This window comes from Salarias fasciatus, chromosome 23, assembly GCF_902148845.1.
Source record: "Salarias fasciatus chromosome 23, fSalaFa1.1, whole genome shotgun sequence".
In the NCBI taxonomy this organism is placed as follows: Eukaryota; Metazoa; Chordata; class Actinopteri; order Blenniiformes; family Blenniidae; genus Salarias; species Salarias fasciatus.
Window position 1 is genome coordinate 18,384,710 of NC_043766.1, and position 27,878 is coordinate 18,412,587.

Genomic DNA, 27,878 nt, shown 5'->3' on the forward strand with positions numbered 1-27,878 from the left:
TTTGTGCAAAATCCCAGTTAGTGTTACAAATGCACGTGCACACCCACGCACACCCACCCACCCACACACACACACACACACACACACACACACACACACACACACACACACACACACACACACACACACACAGATTGTTTTCCTTCTTCATGTCTTTTTTTTCTTCCCTTGTCTTGTCTTGTTCTTCATGTCTAACTTCCCAGTTTAGAATGACACTCAGTTCTTTCACTGTATAGAAACTTTTCTGATTCAAAGTGTTATTTTTAGGTGATCACACACACAAAAAAAAGCAAAAGTAAAAGAAAAGTAAAATATTTTTGGGAAACTCCTCAGAAATTGTCTGAAATATTTTTGTATTAAAGAAGTTCACAGCAAATAATTTTTTTCACTAAGTTCAAAACTGAAAAAGAAAAGTTCATATGGTGAGAAAAGCGTTAACAAAAAAAGCTGAATTATTGTTACATTCAAATAAACACAAAAGATGCACACGTCAGCAGCTTAAAATGCTTTTCACTCATCTCTGCACAGCTTCCTCTCATCACCCCCACTCCTCCCTGCTACTCTCTGCCTATTTCCCCATCCATCAATCTCCGTTCTGGCTCCGACTGTCTCAGCAGCATCAGCCAGCCAGTGTGTGTTTATGTGAACACAGAACAATATCAGATCATATTACTTCATGGGTGTGTAAAATGGCTGGGCCATCCATTTGGCAGCAGTAGTCTCCTTACCATCTTTGGCTGTGTCAGCAATCCCTTCTCTGCCCAGCCCTGGAGCTGTGGGAGCTCTGCCTGACGCCACTGTGTCTCTGTCGACCCCTATGGAGCGGAGCACAGGGAGGGAGGGACGCAGAGCCCACCGTCAACATCATACACTCACTTTTACAAGGTTAGGTCTGTGGTGGTATTTTGGGGAGAAGTGAAAGGGAGGTTGAGGGTGTTGTGGGGCAATGACAACTCACTGGAAAAACACAGTTACACCTTTGCAGTCACCACCTGTCAGGCTAAAACAATAACAGGTGGCTCAGTCAGGAGTTTGGTTGTTTTGGCAGGTACAGCTGGTTAAAATGACCAATTTGCTACTGTGTTATAACAACAGTTATTTTTGTTTTGTTCAAGCTGAATCTGGGACAACTGAAACAGAAAAGAGAAAAAAAAATGGGAGTAAAATATTATCTGATGAGTTGTTTTAATCATCTGAGCACCTTCACAGTCAACAGAACAGAAGTGCCTGTGTGTTGAAGCTGGCAGATTGGTGTGGTGACTGCAATGACCTTGGCAGAGTTTATAATGAGGGTTTCCCTCTTGCTCTCTGTGGGTAAACAAGCCTGTGGTTGAAGAGACAGAACTGCCACAAATGAGCAGGAAGTCTGTTCACTGGCTCTCCAGAGCAGGGGGCTTAAATGCCTGCAGCTATGTGCGGATGCTACAACAGCCAATTTAGCAGCAGAGGAGGAAGAGAGGAGGTATGACCTCTGCCTTCATTTACTCCTTCAGAGAGATGAAGAGCAGGAGTGAGGGATCAGATGGGAGAAGGAAGAAAAGGCAAGGGCTGAGTAATGGGGAAGACACTTTCAATACTTCAAAGAAAGGGAGAGAGATAGAGGTTTGGGGGGTGGGTGGGGGTCTGTACATGTTCTGTTGTCAATGTGTCTTGTAAACTTAGGCAGGAATGCATAATGGAGGGCTAAATGAGAGTGAACTGTCAGCTTGAAAGGGAAAAGAAGATACACAGGGCAGAGAGGTCAGGGTAAAAAAGAGGACATTGAATCTGGTTTCTCTTTGCTGTCAGGTAGTGGTAAATATTGATACATTTTTTTGTGGGGAAGTGATCAAATTTTAAAATCAGTTGAGCCACCTTTGTTTTAGTGAAGTGATGACAAAAGTGTTAATAATAACATATTTTACGTAAATTTGTTAAGGTCATATCTGCAACCGGCATTACATTTTTTTTTCATACACCATGCATTTGTATTTTTAACCATGAAGTGTGTGTAAATGTGCAAAATTCAAGTTCGTGTCACTATAACCACTCGATTGAGGCCCCGTTTACACGACAACTTCTTCCATTTACTTGACAACGTTGGTCAGACCCACTGGAAACGCAGCCTTTTGGCAACAGTTCCCAAGGTGGAACTTTCTGAAAACGCTCAGGCTCCGCCCTGAGTAGACGGCAGGAGCATTGCTACTGCCGGCTACCACCACCATCGCGATAAACAGTTCCTCTGCTCATGCGCGAGTAGAGGGACAGTAACAAGAATGGTGGCAGAATGCTGAATGTGCTGCTCATTCTTTTCGATTTAACAACGCTCCTTCAACAAACTACTCAAGTACTGTATCGTCTTCTGGACCAGCAGACACTGCAGTTGAGAGTTACCAGTAAAAGCCACTCAACTTTATCGTCTGTCCATCTCAGTACTTGCCATTTTTCAAGGTTTATAGTGTATTTCTCTTTGTGCCGAAGCGCGTGTGATTTTATTACCGAAAAAAAATCCAATAGCACCCACTCGTGGCCTGGCATGCTAACTGCATCGTTTTCAGCATTTCTAGCATTGCTCTGTAAACGAACATCATTTTCAGAACATTTCTGTGTAATTGCAAAACATTTCTGAAACAAAAATGTCTAAACAGTTGAAGTGTTGTCATGTAAACGGGGCCTGAGTCAAGAGTAAGTGACACCAGGGATAGCTGCAACCCTCGGGACTAACGTGGCCATACAGGTCAGATTTAAAGCAACTGTATGCAGTATTTTGAGACCAACATTCATGTTCTTGTTACGTATTTAACAGACTGCATATTAAAACAAATGACGAAGTTTAAAAACTACCCTGAAAAAGGAATTGTTAGGCAGAGGTGATACATCAAAATCATTTTTCACTCGTCCCGGCACAGTCGTCACTTTGCAGACTGTACAAGTGCAGGAGTGGATGGTGCGCTGCAGCAAGCAAACAGTGCAGTATCATCAGAGCATGTACAAATGTGGTGATAGAAATGTAAGAAGCAGCAAGCAGATGTATATGAGCCTCAATACCAAACAGCTAACGTACAGCGCACAGGAGCATAATGTTGTCAAAGCGAGTACTACATGTCTGAGAGGTACCCTCAGGTCTTCTTTTTCCAAACTCCATCCTAAGCTTAATATTCAGTGCTCAACCATTCAATTACACAAACACAGGATCGGGCAATCTGACGTGATGCTCTCTCTCTCTCTTACACGCACACACACACACACACACACACACGGATGCATGCACGTGTGCGCACGTACACACACTCACACACACACACACACACACACACACACACACACACACACACACACACACACACACACACACACACATACACACATACACACACACACACACTTTCATGTGTTCACTGTCATTGCGTTTATCACACAAGCACACGTGTGTATCCTCTGATAAAATCTCAAATAACACTAGAGTAAGGGCGCAATGCAATTACATTCACCAACCATTGAAATGAAAAACCGCTCATGGATACATTTTCAATTATTCAGGGAATACATTTCAGTCGGCGCTCAGATGCTGGGAAAAGTTATTATATAATCAATACACTCTATAACGCCATTAATATTTGATGCCACAAAAGTGCTTCCTGTCTCCTTGGGCTCCAGGCCAGAGGTATCCAGGCACTGCAGTCAAATAGTACAAGCCTCACACGCCCAAAATAAGACGAGAGAGTATACTTTTGCTTCACTCAAAAACTGGAAAATACCAAAGGTGGGATAGCTCAGCTCTAACTCTCTTTTACATTAAATGCATTGCACTGTTTTGATTGTTCTTCCATACGATACACAAACTTGATCACACTTCTCCGATTTCCCCAGCCCTACAGTCTGCCAATTGTCACTCTATATTAAATTGTGTGGGTGCTTTTGATTTTCATTACACAATATTTCTCCTTTGTCACTCCTATCCTGCTTTCAACCTTTAAAACAAGCATTTTGTTTTGCTGGCCTGGCCCAGGCTTCCCTCCCCCTTTTCTTACAGAGCTTAGACAATCAATTTACCCTGACTTGGAATAGATGGAAACTGTAGAGACTGCGGAGTAGGCAATATGCTGCAGGATCTCACCACCGACAGACACACTGCCTGGCAGATACAAAATGGAGCCAGCATGCAACCATCTGACATGTTAGACTGCACGTCACCATATTTATTCAGACATTATCTGTCAATTCCATCTGTCTTTGGCATGCTTAATATTCATTAAAATGTTAATATAAGAGATCTAAGCTCGTTCAATGAAAACATTCAAATTTACAAACATCTGCAAAATCTAACTTTTGCTACCTTTGCTACCTTTTACTACTTCAGAAACTAACTCTTTCACCAACTGCCTAAAGTAAAACTGGATAGGAGTTCCTATCAAACTGACTGAGACACAAAGAGATTAATACGACTTTACTATCTCAGCTTCTCGGCCAGTCAAGTTCCGCGCAATGCTCTCTTGCGCTATTGATTTTTATTTTTCTCTCCTCTCCCTTTCTTCCTGGTCGTCTCACTCTCTCTAACCACCTCTCCACCTCCACCAGCCTTTTCCGAGCTCTGAAACGTCCTACAGGTCAGACAGATGCTGGCCTGGATCAATCAGGGAAAAGTAATCTGGGACGTCTCATGCACGCAAGTACACACACAAACACACACACCACTACTCCGTTGCACTCTGGCCTGCCTGCCTCCAGCCTCATCGATTGGCATCTACTTTACCAAATGGATTCTTCTCTTCTCCCATCCTCCTCCACCTCTTTCCTCTCTCTGTGTGACTTGGAATAATAAATGTTCCAGACCGTACGAGACGTGTACGTAAGCAGTTTTTCATTTAACTTTAGCTTGACTTTTCCCCTCTCCTCCTTCTATTCTTTCTCTTTTGTGATGTATCAGTCTTTCTCTGGGATCGATTTGAGATTTCCCACACACTCCCTCACAGCCTGTGGGTAATTGGCACATAGTTGTGTAAGGTCAAAGGTCAGGAGATGACAGGATAAGACCAAATGCTGAGGGGTACATCGGGAAATATCTATATGACTAAGATTTATATTTCAAACTATCGTATAATGGCACATACAGCTTGTCATGTTCACCACTGGTGGCATTGCGACATTTCACATTTAACTGAAATAAAGTTGATTATTTGACAGTACTGTGTTCACATTTGTTCAGTCTAATTATTTTTATTCAAAAACCTTTCTCAGTAACTATTTCAGGCTGCTTTATAAACAGTTAAAAACAGATTATCCTTGAAGCAAAGTGTCCCTGAGGACCTGCAGTACTTTATACATGCATACAATACACAGTCCCATTCTTCTCTCTCTCTCTCTCTCTCTCTCTCTCTCTCTCTCTCTCTCTCTCTCTCTCTCTCTCTCTCTCTCTCTCTCACACACACACACACACACACACACACACACACACACACACACACACACACACACACACACACACACACACACATACACACACCATAGTCTCTTTTGCTCAGCCAAACTGTAGGCGGAACTGGAGCCATTTGTCCACTGGCTGAATCCCAACTCTGCACCAACGCATGCAGAAAATTGGTGAGCATCTTGACTCTGGAGATGACACTTCAATTTGTGCAGCTCCAGTGACTGGTGCTCTGCAGTTCCTCCCTTGTGGGGGTGTGAGATCAGCTGGACACCTGCCTAGCTTTTTGGCTTAAGCCCGAAGCACCGGGGAGCAGGCCTTGGAATTGAAAGCCTGGCCTCGCCTGTCAGCCCGAGTCCCTGTCCCTTTGCCCCAGCCCTGGCCTCGCCTCACCGGTCCTCATCACAGTTCCTCTAGTTTCACTCCTGTGCCAGGAGCGGTCCCTTGCTTGGTGCCCCTGACCCCTATTTTTCCATCAAACCCTCAGCTGCAAGTCGATGCAGTGCCATCATCCCAATAGAGGTCTTCCCTTGAACAGCATCAAATTCCCATCAACACCCAGCCAACCTTTGTTCCACTTTTGGCTGCTGCAGCTAGCACCTCTGCCTCCAGCTCAGTCAAATCATCGGGATGTCTGTGCCATGTGTATCTGTCTGTCCCGCCATGACTCCTGAGTGTGATCATTAATTAATCAATTATTGTTGATTCCCAAAGCTAGTATGGTTTGGTGAAAGAATAATGGTGAACCCTCTCTTCAACATTTTTAATCAAACGCGAATGTGGTAAAACATGTAAAGTATGTTAATATCTTCCAAATGTTTAAGGCTTATTGAGGTAGTAATTGTTTCTGTTGAGCAAGGAAATAAAATCCTGTTGTCCTACATCACACCTGTCATTTAGCATTACACAAGAGGTCATTGTCTCTCTCTGTTTTCATTCCACAAAATCCATGTTTTACTCACTATGACCTTTAATAAATGAATATAAGTACCACTATATCAGTTCAATAATAAAAACCTGCTCCACTCTGAGTTGCCTTTCGTGGAACAGCTTGTGTTTCTGTGCAGTACTCATTTCCATGTTGAGCTGAAGTTGCTTTCAGCTGGGACAGAGGATAGAGGACGCAAAAACAGACAGCAAGGCATGCAGGCAGAGCAGGCAGGCTTTCCGACTGAGTCAGCAGCATGTGTCACGAGCGAGGACACCACCTCCACAAGTAGCTGGCAGGTGAATGCAACTGTGCACCTGTGCAGGCAACCAGCCATTTCAGAGAAGCTACCTGCTATCTTTAGTAACATACACTAAGACACAACAGTGCATACATAAACAAACATATACAAACACGCACAAAGATTCGCCCAACTCAACTACCCAACTGTATACCTGTTACTGTGCCCACTTGCATGTGTCAGGTCAGAGATAAGCAATTCAGCAATGTCACCCTACTGCAAGCAGTGATAAACAACTGTATGTCTCTGGTTTATTTGTGCCTACATTCTCTTCTTGGCTATAATACATAGAGGAAACCTGATTGAAAAAAAAAAAGAAAACAAGGTCAGCCCAGCATCAAACCGTTATGTTCATCTGACTGAACTACATGCAAATTTTTAGTAGCAATCACTGCATTAGTTCTAATTAAAACAGGTCTTGAGCTGGAAGTGGCAATATTGGCTTTGCTGAACAGGTATTCAAAAAGCTATAAACAGCCTGGAGGTATACGATAACAACAAAACCTACAGCACAGCACTTATGCAGAAAAGGAGATAGAGATGGGAACACTTGCCTGGCTGCTAAACAGAGGCAGAGCTCCTCCTAATCTAATCACTGTTTCCCCATCAGCTGCATCTCAGACACAGCCTGCTTGCAGTTGTGCTGCGCGCTCTCTCTCTCTCTCTCTCTCTCTCTCTCTCTCTCTCACTCTGTGTGTGTGTGTGTGTGTGTGTGTGTGTGTGTGTGTGGTGTCTGGTGTCAATGCATTTGTGTGTGCCTTGCAGCAAAGACAGAGTTAAATCACACAAACACCAACTGACCATTGTACTTGACAATTAATTTCACAGCCTTTGGATAGTGATTTTTTTATTTGTGTTTGTGCGTGTGTGTGTGTGTGTGTGTGTGTGTGTGTGTGTGTGTGTGTGTGTGTGTGTGTGTATGTGTGTGTGTGTGTGTGTGTGTGTGTGTGTGTGTGTGTGTGTGGCTTGCTAATATGGGTATTGATTCATCTCTGAACCGGAGCTCATATAATCAAATAGCTGCAAGGGAAAAGGACAGCCGTCCGTCATCTGTCTTAATGAACCAACACTTTGATGGAAACAATGAATAACTGGAAGCTACAAGTGGATGCAGAAAAAGTTACTCCATCATTGATCGAGCACCAACCTGGAACTTTACCTGTGCTGATTGATGTGATGGCTATTGAGTTGTGAGGCATACCGCCATAGGTGTGTGGTGTGTGAGTCACGACAGTGCGACATCACTGCTGTAAAGTTTGTTCTGTAGGCGAAAATCCTGCACCCTTATTGAATTGTGGGAAAAGTGTTAAATAACGCCTGTCATTCATCCAGGCACACAGCAGTCATCTGCATGTGACTTGACATAATACTGACAAGAAGGATGGAGCTGCCATTGTCACCTCACTTCACGGGTGAGTCGCTAATGGCATGGCCCCGCTGGCACAAGGTTTTCCAGACGTTTATCGCCGCCATTGGGTTCGACAATGCTAACAACGCATGGCTAAAGATGTTGCTGATCCACAGATTGGGAAACCAGAGACAGTGCACCTTCTGTACTCTCAGACCTGAGGACAAAATTTGCAAACGTGTTGCCATACAGGCAGACATTTCGCTACTCCACAGAGTGTAGCTCGCCTCCCGACAATGACCGGGTGAGCCTGTCCACCAGAACATCACAGATCTCTGGTGTTTTCCTTACCTCTAAAATTTGGCCACTTGGAAAACGAATTAATTGGTGAACAGTTAGCCGAGGGCACTGCTGATTCCAAGTTAGGTGAAAAACTGCTTATGACACCGGATGACCTGCCTCTTTCCAAGCTAAAATGGCTTTCCAGCTGGAGTCGGTTGCTCAGTTAACACTGCGGTTAGCGGCTACATGCCCAGTTCCTTCTCACTCTGCTCCATTGGCACAGACAGTGGCTCCAGTCGCTCAGCTTCCTGGCCCCACTTATCTTCGAGGTTAACGTCGCGGGACACCAGGATTCCTCAGCAAGTGGGCCCTGTGGGAACTGTGGCTCCTCCTCCCAACACACACGTACCCCAATCTGCCCAGCCACAGAACAGAAGTGCCAGTGCTGTGGTAAACTGAAACCTTTTTTGCCAAGGCATGCCGCTCAATGCCCACATCCACGAGAGCCCAGCACCGCTCATCCAGCTCATCCAGACCATCGAGCCCAACCACTCAGTGGGCTGTGACACCAAATCTTTCACCTGGTGCGCAGCGGAGCTGGATGGTGTGTGCTTACCACTGCTACTGGACACAGCTGCCTCCAGGTTTCTTCTCAGTGAGTCCACAGTATGGCTGCGCTTTAACAGACAGACTGTTAAAGCAGGAGCAGAGCAGCTATATGGCTATGGACACTAAAATCAGCATGATAGACACCTCAAGAGTCCTCCGAGTTTTCACCTTCCAAGTATCTCACCACAGGGTCAACCTCCTGAGGTTAGACCTGTTCTGCGCCCTGGGATTCTCCATCACAGACGACTTGGGTTCCACCATCCTGAGAGTGATCGCACTATGGCAGCAGCGCTGGCTGTTGCTTTTCACTGGGCTGGGCTGTCTCCGTGCCTTCAACCACCAGCCGCTAATCAACCCAGCTGTAAACCCTGTCATCCAACCTCTGCATTGGCTACCCCCCATTCCTGCGTGATGACGGCAGAGCCAAGCTGCAGAAACTGCTGGAAGATGGTATCTTGGAGCGAGTCAACGCCTTGCCTAGGATAACCGATCTTGTGGTGGCTAAGAAGAAGTCAGGCGATAAATCAGGCAGGTGAACAAAGTGGCGGCCCCAGACAAATACCCACTACCCACAATGGAGGAGCTCTCTGCACAGCTCCATAGCTCAATGGTATTCTCAAAGCTGCACCTTTGCCAAGGCTACCTCCAGGTTCTTCTACACCCCGACAGCTACAACCTAACTGCTTTTGTAACCCACGTGGGGGTCTTCTGTTACAGCCGCAGGCCCTTTGGCCACAGCTCCAGCCCAAGCTGCCAGAAAATTATGGCCACCATCTTCATGGACATTCCAGGTGTAGCTGTGTATCTGGACGACATCGTGGTGCACGGAGTGACATTCGCCACGCACGATGACCGTCTCCAGGGTGCTAGACGTGGTTGCAGGTCACAAACTCATGTTGAGTGAAAACAAGTGTATTTCTGCAGCTTCTGTCATTGAGGTTGTGGGGTCCCTCACTGCCTGCTACACTCCAATGCTGATTATATCCTGTGCCTGCCTGAAACCTCCTGCCCTGCACAACTGTCATCCTTCCTGTGGATGACTGCTTACTATTTGTGTTTCCTTCCCCTCTTCTCCGAGACAACTGCTCCGCTGCATGCCCTCTTTAAGCAGCACATACCCTGGATCCAGTCTCCTGCATGTTCTGCTGCACTCCGCCAGCTCAAATCTCAACTGACCTCTCCATTTGTGGTTGCTCACTTTGACCTGGAGAGCTCCACATCTCTAACCTGTGATGCCTCCAACACCACAGTTGGCACAGTCCTGTCTCAGCTCCACCAAGGTCTTGAGCGCCCAGTGGCATTCACTTCAAGGGCGCTTATTCCAACAGAGCAGCAGCATTCTGTGGGGGAAAGGGAGACGCTGGCCTGTGTCTGGGCATGTGAGCAGTGGCACATGAAGTTTTACGATCAGCACTTTACACCGCGGACTGACCACAAAGCGTTCACAGCCCTCCCGGCCACAATTGGATCGGGTCACAAACTGCTGCGTCTTTATCGCTGGTCTGAGAGGTTGCGGGCATGCAACTTATCCATGCAGTATATTTAATTTGAGATCAAATCTAAGTGTGACATGATGTGAAAGTGGTACTGTCAGTAATGGTTTCTACTGTGACACCGAGAGAGGAAAGTAACAGACAAAAGTCTACATGTGTAGCAGCACAGCTAACAGATGAAGCCTGTGGCACACCAGCTAAACCATTAAGTGTGGCGTGCATTCAAACGAACCGATTAATCCCCCCACCGCTGTACAGCGTGGAGTAATTGAAAATGCCCACAGGAGACTATCTCTGTTCATATACTGTGGCGTATACACCAAGAAGACCACATATAGAAGGGGGTGATTGATTGCCATAGAAAATTCTGCAACAGCATTTCAGTCAGCATACACCTGAGAGCCGTGCTTCAACAAGATAGCACAAATCTATTCCTCTACTGTTCCTATTTTCCCTCCCTCCATTTCTCCCTTTACCCCCAATATGTTGCTGTCATGTGGCAATCATGCCCGCTGTTGACGTTTATCAGCCCTGGTAAGCACTGAACATCACATTGCTTCCATTTCCAACCGGTATCACTGTGCAGGACAGACTGAGTTCTATTTGGCTGGAAGTAATAAAAGCATTGACTGTGACATTCCAGTTTCCCTTTGAGACTAACAACCCCCTTATCACAACTATCCAAACCTTTGTGAACTGGTAACGACTAGTGGGAATCTCTCTGTGTTGTCACACTTACAAAAATGCAAAATGCGAACCAAACATCTCAGTGGCAACAGCAAATGTTCAGGTTTTAGTCGCCAGTAACTGCCTACATTTCTGTAAGCACAAAGAGATTGCTTTGACTTTTGATGAATGGATGGCATGTCTAGTTTCATTATCTCAATGTACAGTAGCTTTATCCTCACAACCTGGTGTCACTGGAGCAGTTGGTAGAGGGAGTTATCGGAAGGTTGCAGGTTCGATCCTGCATCCATACGTATGTTCACGTGTTCTTGAGCAAGATACTGAACCCCAAGCTGCTGCTGGACTGAGCACCTTTGGTCATGGGCGTTGATCCTGTGAGTGCCCAGTTGGTCGAGCACTCACTTGGAGAAAGTCGATCAACAATAAATAAATAAATCAAATCCCGGCCTACCGGGTGGCAGGTGAGAACTCTACCACTGGACTACAAGTGACTCTATGTGTGACCTGGATTCTTACAAGACTTTTGTGACTGTGTTTTGCGACAGCTGAATTTTTCCACCATTGAAGAAAAAAAAACCCCAAAAAATATGTGAGGAAAGAGAGAGAGAGAGAGAGAGAGAGAGAGAGAGAGAGAGAGAGAGAGAGAGAGAGAGAGAGAGAGAGAGAGAGAGAGAGAATGGTTGGTTATAAATATAGAGAGACAACGGCACCTCCTTCACAATCGAGGAGCTTCTCTGTCCCTCTGACCCCTTTGGGCCAAACCAGCAATCCTCCCCCACCGGGGAAAGATGCATCGGCGCCTCTGCCTATGTCAGTGGCCATAACTGAAGAAAACAGCGGAGTGATATTATCCCCTCGGGATAATTTTCTCAGAACAAGCAACATAAAAACTCAAGTCGCAACATAGATTAATCCATACATCTATAGTTTAATTAAAAAAGCAGTTTAATATCACTATAAGGCGATGGTAGAGGTATTGTATTTGACAAACAATAAATGAGTAACAGAAATCATTTATGACTTTTTTTAAGTTTGTAGTTAGAGTTGAAGTCTTACCAATGAGAAACTCTTACCAATATGATTTTTGTTTACTGTTGGTTCACAGGACAGGTGAATTTTTAGGGTTTTTTTTTTCTTTTTTAAAGGAACAATATTTTAGAAAGGCTGGAAGAGAAAACTTGATCTTTCACTGATTTCCACTGATTTTTCAGCAGTGTTAGTTTACAAAGGAACACAATTGTAATCATCACCACTACAAGGCTCACATGTGACCAAGCATTCTACTCCATGGTTGCATAAGATGTACTTCTAGGTATTTAATAAAACAGGAAAATGAGTTAAAACTAAGTTTAATAAATCAATGTTTATGCATTTGATGTTTTCCCCTTTAAATGATGTCAGTAGCACAGCAATTCCAAAGTAGTAATGACATTTAATATCTACTTTATATGTACAGTAGCTAATGTGACCTTTCCCTTTCAATTACCTGTGAAACCAAGTTGTTTGTTTCTTCCAAAGTTGTTGGAATCAGACTGAGAAATATACTGTTCCCTTGAATTTCTACTTTCAAATAAAAATGTGTTCTGTTTTTGTTTTACTCATCCAAGGGTGCTTTTTTCAGTATTTTTTCTAAACCTCATCATTTTGGAAGACGTAAACTGGGGAACAACACTTTCGTATCATCTTTTTTTTCACTGCAGGATTTTTCTGCGGTCTTCATTTACCACACAAGGCAAAGATCATGCTTTCTGTTGTTGCTCTGGCTGAGATAAAGCAAGCTATATGATGCCATGTGGGATGCTGTATTTGTAGACCCTAATGTGTCTATTACCAAGCACAATTGTGCTATTTTGTAGGATGTTCAGTTGCATGTTCAATCTATAATTCATCTGGCTACAGAAATGTATAAATGTTTAATATGTCAGAGGCGGTGAGGCCTGTCGAAAGCATGACCTTGAAACGTCCTTTAAACATCACACAGCAACAGCACTGGGGCCGGTTAGCTGCCAAAGCCAAACAACAGGCACAACGTGCATACGCACGCTTTCTCACTCATTCGCAAGCACACACAGCCTGTCTGCCTGCTGATGCTTTCTACCACTTTCTGTTCTCTTTTTTCCTGGGATGCAAAATGCAGATGAGACGAGCCAGCCGCTTGTGCACAGTCTCAGGAGAAACTGCCAGTCAAATCCAAACATCTGTATGAATACCAAAACACACAGGGTACAGTGGAGGATGAGAGAAAAGAGAGGGAGGAAGGAGGGGTGAGAGACCGAGAGAAGATGAGGGAGAAAGCAGATAGAGAAGAATGAGCAGTAAAGTAGCTCGGAAAGCCAGTGTTCCTCTCTCCTTCTGTATTTTTGACTGAACAAAGAGCTATATACACATGAATACCTCTTTCCTCCCACTGTATTTTCCATCGGGATATTTATTCTGAAAAGCAGCGATGCACAACAAGGGCTCGGTCCTGTGTTTGCTAGTGGGCTGAGGCGCTAACACTCCCCAGCTGATTATGTGTCTGTCTGTAGCAGTTTGAGCTGCTGCCAAAGGAATTAGGTCTAGTATTTGTGAATGCTGCTCCCCTCACAGCAGAATGCCGCGCCATGCCTCTCAGAATTCGAGCTTTTTAAAGAGCGAGGGGGAAAAAATCATTTTAAATAAATGAAGGAAATCACTGTGGAAGCCTATTAAATTTTCATCGTGACCGTTTTGTGAGTCTTCATGTGTGTTTAGGCTTCACACAAAAGGAATATTTAAAAACCAAAGCGTGCTAATTGGGACAGAGATTGTTACAGCAGCTTCTTATTCAAACAGGCTTTTGGCTCATTAACTGCTTCCATCCAGCTTTTGTTTAAAGGAAAGTGGAAAAGACATTTAAAAGACAACAAAATATTTTGCAATGTTTAAACTGATACTGTACGGCCGAAATGCTGATGAATTGCAAAATGTGCTCACATAAAATGAGTAAGATAAAGTTTTAGTGCTGAAACAAATATATCCATGAAAAGTCAAATCTTTACTTTGGGCAGCAATTTAAAACACTGGCATGTGACCAAAAAATGTAAAATCTAATATATGTATATATGTATATATGTATATATATATATATATATATATATATATATATATATATATATATATATATATATATATATATGTATATTCATCATTGTTAAGAGATATATGCAGATGCACAGACATGGAGTAAGTTATTGATCTATGTTGTTTTCTGTTGCACCTTTGTAATTCTTACACTTTTTTGTATGTTGTTCTTTATCAGCTTGATTTTTATTACTCGGATCTGAAAAAAAAAAAGCCCCCTAAACATTTTTGAAGTTCTTTTCTACGAATAATGCCACCACTTTATGAGGTTTGTTACCAGGAAAAGGGGAAAAAAGTTTTGAAACAACCTTGTATGAACTATATCTGGAATTAATATTTATAAACTGTCACACACACACTGTTCTAACTCTAGATTACTTTAAAACCTGTGCCTTAAGTTTTACCGTGAACATAGGATTGTGGCCATAAGCTGTAATCAGTCTTATACATAGTGTCTGCACCACCACACAACAGGCACAGTAACACCGACAAGCTGTATAGAGACAACACAACACACACATAACATTTCAGCTAATTATTATATAATTGAAAGCAACCCAGTTCTGATTATGCACTCTCAACACATAATGTAAATGCACTAAAGGCACGATCCTTCGCTCCTCTTAACTTTCTCCTTGTCCAAACTGTTTCTAATGAGAGTCAGAGCACGATATCCACTGCATGCTTCAAAGTGCTCACACTCAATCCATTTCCACTGAAGAAAAGAAGTGCATATCTGGCTACTGTACACAATCACAAATTTCCAAATTTGAGAACACACCATCTAACTCTTTTCCAGAAGCAAATCAACATGCCAGGCCCAGGAGAAAAGCTTTAAGGAAGCATAAGCAGGCTGCTGCTGTTCTGGGCTGAATATCTGAGCAGAGCATTAGTCCGGGTGGTCGAACTTAATTTGTTAGCTCGTTAGTTTTATTATATGAAGCCTCAAATGGCAGAGGGATTATCATGTTTTAGACTATTTATTTTATAGGAGTGAAGGGTTTGGAAAAAGTTGAGAGGGAAAAAAAAAAGATCAGGGTGATAGTGTAATTACACTACATTTGTTTAACTCTCCAGACATTGCTATTCACGTTAATACTGTGGGTCAGAAATACATTTGTACCTTTGGTTATTAGTAACTCACTCGACTACTGAAGCACTGAGAATAATCTGATTATCAAAAGCATCATACCAAACAAATAAAAGCCTGGTTAACCTTGTAAGTCATGACAAAGAAAATTATGATGCAGCTGCTCATCTGCCTGCTCCTCACCTCTCTTTCTCTCCTCATTTCTCACTCTGCGCACTTGCTTGGTGTTTCAGGCTCAAGATAACCCCGTCACTCTGGACACGTCCCTCAGCCCCCCGATATACACATAGCACATCATGTAGTTACAGAAATCAGTGTCCATTGACAATTCTTACTTTTGTTATTATCACCTCCAGTGTCCCTCAGACCCACATTCATGCTGTACCTGCAGCCCCATGCATCTCTCCGCATCTTATGTTTCTCTGATCTTCAGTTATGCTTAAACCACAGGGTACATGGTCGGTGCACTCTAGCTAATAAATTCCTCACACACCCACCCTATTAGCATTGATGTGTAACCTTGGAGCTCATGGTGTTCTGCCTGAGGGTGATAGAACCGCGGCGCGTGTGTGTGTATGCGCGCGCGCGCATGTGTATGTGCATGCCTGCGTATGTGCGTGCATCCGCAAAACGATGGCCTCTCTGTAGAACGGTCCCCCCCTCGGTTCCCATCAGGAGGTTTGCACATGCCCAGCTAATACCTCCAATACTGATGAGCATTCTACTCTGTCTTTACTCCGTCTCTCGCTCTTTCTTCTCACGAACACAGTCTTTGACGATGCAGAAGATATACACTCTTCAACTTCTTGCATCATCAGCTTTCCCTAAACTACACCCAAAAGAGCGTCACAAGCTACATCACTGAACAAGGGAGCCGTATTTATTTTAATTAGCATTTTGATTACATCTAACGAAGACTACCCAGCAAACAATCAAACATTTACTCTCTGGCAGCAAACGCACCGGCTGGTCTTCTACTAAATCAAAACTGAGTCTATATGGAAAAAAGATGGATGCATTGTAGATGCAAAACGAGAGCATTGATTCTATGACTGAAGCGGCATCATATTCGCAATGAAATACAACTCCGTCTTACAGTGTTCGACAAGTGAAAACAACAGCAAGATGAAATGGCTTTGAGTTGTGCGAGCCAGGGTCTCAGTCGGTGGCATGGATGTGATTGGTCAATGGATAAATTCGAGAAGGTGAGCAAATCAGAACACTTGCATATCTCACAATTATTCCTCTCATGCACAAACAAACACATTTACACAGATCAGTAAGCAGCACAAAACTTGAGAATGAGACATCGCATGTCATTATAATCTATTAGAATCCAGGCATGCACACAACTCTGTGACACCTACTCCATCTTTCTACAGCTCTGGCATAGCACATGGAGAACACACCCTCGGACTGTGTACACAAGCAGCGTGACAGATCACACATCTACTAAAATAACTTTCACAGAGTACTTTGCATGCATGAATACCAGAAGTCTGGTTTCTATAGTGCACAACATCACATGCTCAGTAAAACAATGCAAAGCATTCCACTTATACTGCAGTGCTATAGACAGGTAAATATTTCAGAGTGGTGCAAAGGCAGAAAAAGGAGGGGAAATCTGAAATCCTTTCTTTTACAACAATAGAAAGGGGGGAAATTCCCCAGAACAACCCATTCCTCCTCCTTCTCCTTTCCCAGCCTTACCTTGCTTCCAACCCTGCCTCCACACATTTCCCATTAGCATGATCTTTGGCTCTGTCCCTCCATCTGTCCTTCTCCATTTCTCATCCTGCCTCCCAGCCCAGATAGCCCAGTCTCCCCGCTATATATTTTCCCCATCATGGTAAGGAAAAACTTAACATATTGCACAAGAAATAGTTTATCTTTGCTGCGGCATTGCTTGTGCGTGAGAAGTCGGGATACATGTGGCTGACAGTATATTTACAACCAAATCATGCTCAATTCACCCTAGACAGCTCTAAAAAAAATCAATTGTTAGCTGTATAGTGGAGCGTGGTGGCAGGCTGATGGCAGCCCTCCTTACCATCTTAAACCCATTCCACTCCATTTGGGAGATGCTGGCCGTTGTCTCACGTTCTCTCACTCCTCACACACCAGCTACAGCAACGCCTCCGAAAAGAAAATCTCCTACTCTTTTTAACACTCTTCCTGTATTCAGCCTCCCCTGCCAGTGGATCCTTATTGTCTCTTCCCTCCCTGTGACTCTGCCACTCTGTCTCTATCCTCAGTCTTGGTGGCTGGCAGAGAGCGGAGCAGTGGATGTGCGCGGAGCAAGCATCGCCTTCTTCCACAGATGCTGAGAGGAGAATGGTGAGCCTGGATGAGAGTGCTGGGCTGCAGCAAGACTCTCTCCCTCCTACAGCCACCCTCCTCCTCCTTCCTACAACCACCCGCCCAGTCGCCTGCTCAGCTGGAAGGTCAGAGCCCGCCCACACATATCCCCCCCACTCCCCGACTCCCTTTCAGATTCTGTGATTGGCTTCTTGGCTCGCCCATCAGCCCTCTGCCTCACCTCCCCTCCCTCAGTGTTAACACCTTCGCTCTCCGGCTGGCTCCGAGCCCTCGTCGGCACACGCCAGCCTCAGCCTGGTTTGGCAGAGAAAAGGCTCTCTAAATCCCAGGAAAGCAATCAATCGCTGCTGAAGTCTGTGCTTGAGCGAGCCGGCGGAGCGGCGGCGGAGCGCAGCGCAGCTCTGAGAGAGTGATTGCAGCCTCGGGCGCTCTGGATGCCTGCGCAACACTGTGTATATAAATTAGCTATTACTGGGCGCGTGTTAAAATATCCGGTGCATTTTACAAAACTGTGCATACAGCAACAATTACTTCACGCCACTCCTGCTTTTTCACGCAACCACACACACTAAAGCACAAACACTCATTTTGATCTAAAACAGTGAATAATTATACATTCAGCTCAATTCTCTCAAATTTTTGGAGATAAAATACAATCTCACACACAACAACAGGCGATTAGGACTGCTTTAAAGAACACTATCAGCAGAAAGCGCGCCCGTGAAGTCGTTAGTACCTGGCGCACACCTGTCCGCACAAGTGCAGCCAAAACGCCACACAGGATAATTTGCAAAATCCAATAAGAAACGCGGAAAAAAAGAGGGGGGGGGGGGGGGGGGGGGGGGGGGGGCTTGTCAATATGCATGCCGCTGTGAGGAAAACATATCCAGCTGTTTAAACGGCGCTACCTGTCCGTCTGCTGCAGGGAGCTGAATTGTTAAAAAAAAGATAAATGTCAGCTGCTTGCGGACAGTCCGAACCGATGGAAGCTGTGCGCGCGCCGGCATCTACTCACCATGACCATCCTCGTGTCAGACAGTCGATATGAGTGACGGTGGTCTTCGTGCACAAACTATAAAAACCGGTGAAGTCTGTGGGGACAATTGGATCGAGCAGAAGCGGCAGCGGCGGCGGCGGCAGCGGGGACAGCGAGAGGATGAATGAGCCGGCGAGTCGGCGTTAGAGGAGTCTGCAGGAACCAGAACCTAAACAGAGCGAAACGGTGGTCGCTGGAGACCTGCAGCCCCGTCCCGAGTTTGAGGGAGAGATATGCATATATTTATATATTTATATTTTAAATTCACGTGCCGTCACTAAAAAAAGGAAAAAAAAATCATAAACTGAAATAAACAACGCAGCATGAGCAGGTATCCACTCAATGAGAGAGATTCTGAGCCTACGTCCTCTCTACCTTTCCCAAAAAGCCATTTATGGAGTGTCCAGTCACCTTAACGTGATCACTCATTGGCTGCGGAGGCGCGGACGGGGCGGCGCGCTTGCGGAAGAGAGTGGATGAGACAAGCCTCGTGTGGTCCACAGCGTGGGAGGCAGGGGGGGAAACATCGCGCAGGGAGGTGGTGCTGGATGCTAAGAAGCAGTTCAGGTGATTTTGTGTTTGTGTATGCACATAATTATGTGTCAGCCGACTGTTAATAATTATGCATGAGATCAGCGTGCTCTGCAACTCGTGCATGGAGGAGGCTTTTAGTTTTTTTTTTTTTTTTCCCAGGCACGTGCAAACATGTCCCTCCTTTGCCATTATGCTGAAAATTAGGCTTTCTGCATTATTGCTGCAGGATATGAGTGCATGATTTGTGTTGTGGAGCCATGTGTAGACCATTCTTACTCTGCTGGAAAAAAATGCAGCAACACCTTTCTATTTTATTTCTGCCACAACAAAAACACCATCAACTCACTCTGAACCCTCACCTCCACCAATTGTTTTTTTGAAAGCTTATTCCTTATTGTGACATTGCACTCCTACGGAGCCCCGGACATGACATGGTAAAAAAAAAAAATTAAATTGTGGCCACGAATTACTAATTCGTTCCCACGAATTAATAAATCGTGCGCACGAATTACTAATTCGTTCCCTCGAAATAATTAAATCGTGCGCACGAGTTACTAATTCGTTCCCACGAATTAGTTATATCATTCATATACTGAACAGTTCAGTAAAGTTGGCAGCATATTGACAGATACGGACTTTCAGTCTCAATAACTCTTTAACAAAATGTCAGTAGCATACAAAGGGCGCTGCATCCCATCGTTGTGAGGTGGACGATATGCTACAAGTTCATTTTTATTAAAAATATCTGTCTATCAAGCAGCAGAAACAATATTGATTTCAATCAGCACCCGGTAGTGCTGCGGGCTTCAGGGACCGTCTACAACTTACAAGACGCTGCAACAGTGAAGACAAATAGCTCAAAAAAAACCAAACAAACAAAAAAAACCCAACAACTAAAACAACAACAACAAAACAAACGTAATACCACCACTGGGATTTACTACAGTGTCACCATAATCGCTACAACCTTCATTTGTCTCCTATCAAATTTATTGGATATGGTGTTTGTCTTCACTGTTGCAGCGTCTTGTAAGTTGTAGACGGTCCCTGAAGCCCGCAGCACTACCGGGTGCTGATTGAAATCAATATTGTTTCTGCTGCTTGATAGACAGATATTTTTAATAAAAATGAACTTGTAGCATATCGTCCACCTCACAACGATGGGATGCAGCGCCCTTTGTATGCTACTGACATTTTGTTAAAGAGTTATTGAGACTGAAAGTCCGTATCTGTCAATATGCTGCTAACTTTACTGAACTGTTCAGTATATGAATGATATAACTAATTCGTGGGAACGAATTCGTAATTCGTGCGCACGATTTAATTATTTCGAGGGAACGAATTAGTAATTCGTGCGCACGATTTAATTATTTCGAGGGAACGAATTAGTAATTCGTGGGAACGAATTAGTAATTCGTGCGCACGATTTATTAATTCGTGGGAACGAATTAGTAATTCGTGGCCACAATTTAATTTTTTTTTTACCATGTCATGTCCGGGGCTCCGTACACTCCAATGGTAGGCATAAACAGTTAAATTTACTGTTTAGAAGATGAAGTCTTTTTAATTAAGGGTCACTATTGGATTAGTCTGTGAATTGCGATTCACTTTGACAAGTATTCTAATCTTTACTACATTTTATTGAAAATTCAGTAGTTGTTAAATCTAAATTAAGCCAATAGCTAGCCTGTTCATCTATCACATGTGGTCCTCCTCTCTTTCATACAAGAAGATGAAGCACTTTCTTTGCAGTTACCTGACCAACAGAAGCCAAATATTCAGATGCATTTCACAAATATAATTACTCTCTGAAACACATGTTGATTCAGTCTATGCTCATACCTTCATATTTCCATGCAAGCTTATTCAAAGTCCCACACTCAGACACTTCCAAACACCCAATGATACAACCGCGTTGCCATTTTCTTTAAAAACATATTTGACTGGATACATTTTCATGTTACCACAAGATAAAAACATCACCTGTTTTTCCAACACATTATCAGATCTTTTTTCTTGTGCATTTTGCAGCACAGCAGTAAGAGGCTGTCAGCATGTCAACTCCTATTCTCGTGCCTTTTTTCTCATCGAGCTAGCCTTCAGCTGTGTGAAGCCTGAGACAGAGTAAATGCAACTAATGGACATCCATTAGGTGAAGAGACATTTTTCCGCTCAAGTTATATACTGATCTAAGGTTTAAATAATTCTTATTGTAAAAAAGTGTGGGAGCCAATACATTGAAATTCTGGTGTAAGTTACACTTACGGATGGCAATGAAAAAATAGAGCCTCGCCTCATACATGATTATCATTTTCATAATCAAAGATAAGCCTGTATTTATACAACAAGTGGAACATTGCAGACATTGCAGACAGATGCACACATTTAATACATACAGCCGAAGCATGCAATCTACAAGTAGTTTAACAGGCAATCATTCAGGTTTTTTTTTTTTATTTTTTTTTTTTTTGCTTTTCTCTGGTAGTGTATTCTGTCATTTAATGTAATATACAATTTTAACTGCAGCAGTCCTTCGACTTGCTAAGGCATCATATTTCAATGTGTGTCGTTAGTTAATGGATGGACTCACTGCAGACACTACATTGTACATAACAGCATATAATGCGTCATCTCACATTATCAACAGTGGACACACTGCACTGCATATTCCATACTAGTACACTGCATTCAAACCTACACTATATACATATTTATCTAGTGGTGGCTTGTGAATTTCAACCATACACTCCAGTAGGTACGCAAATTAGCTCCCAAATGAAAACACTAGGAAAAAAGCTTTAGCAAGGACTGAAAACAGAAAGAAGGCAGAAAAGTAGGAATGTCGAGGTCAGTTCTAGCAGACAAAAAGGAGAGCATTGAAGTAAAGCACCCCAGTACCACTGCTTCCTCACTGACCTCTCCACCTGTCTGGTTAGCTGCAGCTAGCTGGCTAGCCTGGCGGAACCATGTGCCCGACATACTAATGAGAATCCACAGTAGTAAACCACACACACACACACACACACACACACACATATTGAGAGAGAGAGAAAGAGAGAGAGAGAGGATAAGATGGGGTGAACAAGCACTCTATTGTTTTAGATAGAATAAAATATGCTGGCACTTGCAGTCTGGAAATTTGTACTGATCATACCGTATGTAACAAAACAGCAAAGAAGTATTATAGAATAAAACACAATGAAAATGGATTTAAATAGAAGTCCGTCTCTCTTCCTTTGTTATGTGGTTCTTTATCTTTCCTGCCACAGAGCAGGGAGAAGTAAAATTTGCAGCTGAATAGTGCAGACAACAAACCCTCGGTCTTCTTTCCACCTTATTTCTTTCTGCTCTGACCTTTTGAGCTTAATAAAGGTTTTGGGTCCGACTCAGGAAAAGACATTTTGCACCCCACGGTCAATGATATTCTGGACCAAGCCTTGTTTCATTGTTGCTTTTTAATTCCCTGCAGTAAAGAATATCTAATCAGATCCACTGCCAAAGTCCATCTCTTTTTTGTTTTCTGACAACTGCTGTTTGACAGAAAACAACAACAAGAAAAAAACAAAAACAACAAACCACTGCTGGTGTGTAAAGGCAGTGAAATAACGTGGGTGATTTTCTCATTTCATAATGGAGAGAGTGTGTAATTGTTTTCTCTTTCTTTGCTATGTGATGCAAATATTCTCTCTTTAAATGAGAGTACGATTTAGATAGTTTCTCACAGTTGTGCACGGCGTGTCATTGGACTAGATTGCTCTACAGGACCATGATTTCTGGGAGCAATGAAAGTGACTAGCCCACTGCTTCTCAGTAAATTAGCTATAAACACAATCTGTTCTTTTCGGTGTGTGTTGTCTTATGGAAATTGTGCAGTTAGTTACAATATGCAGACTCATACATAAAGCTGAACTGTGTTGCTGCCATGTACTAGTTAAGGATACACACTGTGCATTATAGCACTGCGTATGGACAGATGGAGGGAGTGGTGGAGATAATCTGTCAAGGGCATCCATGTTGAGAGACGTTATAGTCTGGATGCTTCAGATATTGCAGTGCAGCTTATTATTATGTGGATTCCTTGTACATAAAGTGTATGCCTTTATACTCATAAATTTTGAAATAGCCTTGAATATGTGCATAAATGCCAGAAAAGTAATTAATGTTAATGATAAAATGGGCTTCTCTTTTTTTAATGACATTACAATTTTGTTGGGCTTTGCACAAAAAGTGCATTGCGTTGATTGGATGCATTATTTGGCTTTTCAGATGATGACTGATACTAAATACTTTTTGAGGGAGGTAAATGATATTTCTTTCCTCTTGTAACATTTTGAAAGTTAAAAAGCTTTCATGGCTGTAGCCCAGCAGGGCCAGCAGTGCTGTCAGCAGTGTGAAATTCCATCTCACTTATTGGGTCTGGCTCATATCCACAAACACACAGCCAAAGCACAATTGATTGCAAACATACACAAATATGTGAATATGCACATACCATGCACGGCACAGCCGACACGACAACTTATTTTACACACAGTGACTATTATGAATTCTGGACCTCGGAAGTCTGTTGTTCCCAACCTGCTAATTCTGAAAGCAGAGAGCTGGCTAATTGTCATGAACTCCTTCTGCCCTCCATTCTGCCCAGCTTCTCCTCCCTAAACCCCTCCCAGTCACAGACGCTAATGGATTAACTGCAGCCTGTGTTAGTCCTCTTATTCACTCTGGCTCAGTTGCACACTCTCAAGAAGCCGCCACACCCAAAAAAAAAAAAAAAAAAAATCTGTCTATGGTACACTGTAGGGTTTAAACTATTCAATAGGGCACAGTACAGCAGGCGCACACAACAAAACCTTGTAGCAGCCAACACACCATGTTCAGTTCACTATTGTGATAAATCAGGTGAAGAATAGTGTACATGCCATACCAAGTTTGGTTTGAATATGCACCATGTGTAGACAGTGATAATTGTGGATGCTCTCGGTTTGAGTCTTGTTAACTGTCAGAAGCAGTGTCTCAACACCTGTCTTATGTTTCACTCCGCATAATGAACCTTCTATTTAAAGGAGGAGAAGTGAAGCTGCCAGCTGAGGTGTTACCTCAAAGTGCTAGAAGAAAATACCCTGAAGGAAAACTTTTGTTTAGCAGGCGGGGGGAAAAAAAAAAAACACAATGCATCCAAGGACACAATTTTAAACTGAATTATCAAGACTACTACAGATTATGTCAGAAAAACTGTTATTGAAGACAAAACAGCACACTAACACAGTCAGAGAGAAATCCTTCAGCCTTGTTAATTTCAATTAAAAATACCACATAAATCACAGCAGTTGATGCAGGAAAAAAGGGCATAATAACGTTAATAGTGCTGCGCAGGCTTCACAGTATGCTGCGGTTTGCTTAGGTTCTTTTTGATTTGCCCTTGAAGGATAGATGTAGTAGCTCTATTGAAGTTCTGGCAGTAGTAGCATCTTGCTGTGCTACTCAGGCTGATGACTGCCTCTTTGCTGGCAGGTGTCCACCCGCTGCCAGTAACAATCAACAAATGAGAATCGCAGCCTTCAACTCGCTCGTCTCGCTGAACTCAGTCTCGCCGAATATGACACTCCATATAGCTATTAATGCAATCACATGTGGACTACAATGGACAGGTGGGATTCAAATGACTTTCAGCGTGAGGAACAAGGGGTTCATACGATGTGTATTTTCTTTCTTTTTCCTATCTTTTCTTTGGGAGAGAGAGGGAGCATTTGTGTGTGTGTCATTGTCATTGTCATACACTAGGCTTTAGTACTTCCACACACACTGACAGTCTAATTCATTCTCACAAGCAGAGTTCTGTGCTTTTGCAGTTTCGTCATGACGGTAAGGACAGTTGTGTGTCATCTTGCAGGACAAACACAGTTGAAAAAAAGTAATTTAATTAAATCACAGAAAGAGAAAAGTAAATGGTAAATGATTCTCATGATTTTAACATTTCCTCACAGTCAGTCAAAAGGAGGAAATTCAGATCAGAAAAACAAAAGGACAAAAATATGGTTGCGAAAATAACAAGATGAAGCAAAATACATTAAATCAGATCCTTAAATGAATTCTGCTGGCTGTTCTATGTGAAGTTTGCATGTTTTCCCAGTGCCTTGCCAGCTTTCTTCTGCTCTTCCTGCTTTCTTGGACTAACCAAGATCATTCTTCTTATGTGAACTGACGACAGTACTTTACCTGTGGGTGTACATACGTGTGCATGATCATCTATCTCTGTTTGCCCTGCGATAGACTGGCAACATGTCCTGGAACTACCCTGACCTTTACTCAGTGTTGGCTGTGTCGCAGCTGCCTGCAAGCCCAACTTGAATAAAGCTGCTGATTGATTCTCACTGAAACATACTGTGAGAGCATATTGAGATGCTGTGAGTCTTTTGGACTCATAAAGACATGCTTATCCTAAGAACATGCCCTTACTTCCAATATTGAACAACTTGCTCAGTATTTTAAATACAGAAATAGAAATTTCCAGCTCAGAGAGTTGCAGGTGTTTCACTGACAAACTGACTAGAAGGAATGAAAACACAACAATAATTACAGACGGGGTCAATTACTAAGCTGCTGTTCAGTGCTTTGAATTTTGTCATGGTAGTGTTGATTGTAAAAAAAAAAAAGAAACATGTTGACAGTGTGACTAATCTTACCAATAACTAAACCTTACATTAGACTGCCACCTTTGACAAAAAGTTGTATTCATGGTACCCTAATATACATCTCTCGAATCAAATGCATTTGTTTGGTATACTCCACATAAAATTATTTTTTGTGTTGAAAAATACAACTAATAAAGTCGATGCTTCTCTGTAAGGTCTTCTTCCCTCTGAGTCAGTGGGCATAATACAGAGTCAGCTTATCCCCTGTCAGTGTCATTCTCCTTGATAGAAACTCCTGAGATCAGAAATGAATTCTTCATGCTTATCCCAGAAAAAGGCTGCATTTGTCACAGCCACTTTCTTCAACTTTAACTCAAAGCTGTTTGGTATGACTGAAGCTTTGCAACTGCAGAAATGTGACAAAGGGGCTGTTTGAGAGCTCAGGCTGAACGCTGTGTCTCTATCTGTACAATTGCGCTGTGAGTGCTTGTTCAGTCTCTATGTAAACTCTGCAGAAACACACTCTTTTCGTGTAGGTTTTACTCCCAATACTGTAGATGAGCACTTGTTCTGTGTTCTGAATGATTTTCTTTTGCATAAAGGGCCTCGCAGTAAGAACGCTGTTCAAAACATACAAAACACACTTGAAATACATATTAAGAATGGAAAATGATCGTTCATATCAAACACAGTGATCAAACACAATGATAATGGTGACAATGGTCCTCAAGGTCTTTGAGGATGTAGCATAACACAGATGAAAGAAGGTTTGTGTAGGTGCCCAGAACGGCTTAGCTATGCATTCACTGTTGAGTCTGGCATGTGTTCTGGCACTGAGAGAGTATTCTCAACAGGACTCTGGTGGATTAGTGTCCATTTGGACAACAGAGTGGCCCGCAGCTTGGGGTGACATTCAACTTCAGCAGGCCAGCAGCTTTCACAACGATTTTAAAGTTTAGTCGTGCTGGAAACTGTCAGTGACAAATGGTGATAAATAAAAGGCCTACATGAGTTGTGTAAGGAGTCAAAAATAAAAAATTGAAGCAACAAAACAATTTTTTCCCCCTGTTGATGTTGTGTGTTTTCGCCTAAAATGAGTTGGTGTGAGTGCTGCGGTGGCATGGGTCAGTGGATCTTGGGGTTTAGCTCAGGGTTTGGGGGCTCTGAGGACAGCAGCACGTTTTGTGTTTGATCCCAGTCGGGGTACATCCATGCTCACAGGGCAACTGCTGTGGTCCATCTGGTGAAGGCTTTCATCACAACTCCCGCCCACACACACGCACGTATGCACGCACACCACACTTATAGCCCGACACAGTTAGATACTTACTTATTTATATTATCGCTTTTCAAAAATCAGTTTCACTTTCTTCTTTTTCTGGTATAAAACTGTGTAAATGCTGTGATGTCTGAAACCTTAAAAAAAAGTCTCACACTATCAGGTCTGCATAAATGACTGCACTGTGGGTTTTAATCAGGAATAACCTTTCAGAAATTGGACACATCCAGAGTCCTTCATAAGACTGGCCATCGGCACTATGAACCAAAACATGCCCACGCCGCACAAATCTAGCTTTCCAAATGTCACTTCATGCTTAAATGCCCTCATGCTTGAAGAAAAACAAGTGTGCACTTCACAAGAAACCCCCCACTCCCTTGACCGACAGGGCTTCATTTTAAAGGCCTACGTGTGGAGACACATTTCAGTCATTTTCTGTCACTGAAACATTTTGACAATTAAGTTTGAAGTTTTATATTAAGAAAAAAAAAACAAGAAAGCGTCTGTAATTTTTAATGTAGTTTCCATTCAGTAAAAACAATTCATTACAAATCTATTAAAACAGGTCAGCAATAGTTATTTGAAAGAAAAATTAATGTGAATTACGAGTGCTGTTAAGTGAAAGATTAAAAGGTAAAAACTAAACTAAGCTAATCATAGTTAATCCCCTTGGGGAATTGTTTTTTCCCCTACGCTGACCAATCCTATTTCCATGATGTGGAAGTGCGACCACCTTATGGTGCTCCAAGGAGCTGATGGGAGTTAAGGGTCTGGTTCAGGGACCCACAGTGGAGACCATCAACTGTGGGATTCAAACCTGCAAACTCCCAACCC

At 43.0% G+C, this 27,878-nt stretch overlaps 1 protein-coding gene across 8 annotated transcripts in view; it reads right to left on the reverse strand.

The window, feature by feature from the left end:
• Positions 1-27,878, reverse strand: part of elavl4 (ELAV like neuron-specific RNA binding protein 4) — an 89,324-nt gene that overhangs the window by 54,026 nt on the left and 7,420 nt on the right. For 5 of the 8 annotated variants that reach the window (XM_030083454.1, XM_030083455.1, XM_030083453.1 and 2 more), the window contains one exon: positions 729-815. The exons of 1 other annotated variant lie outside the window; for it this stretch is intronic. In XM_030083454.1, coding sequence (XP_029939314.1) covers positions 729-815 — 87 coding nt within the window. Of the gene's footprint in view, positions 1-728; positions 816-17,294; positions 17,605-18,578; positions 18,616-27,878 lie in introns of those variants that run through there. 2 more of the 8 variants (XM_030083458.1, XM_030083457.1) reach the window with 2 other exon arrangements.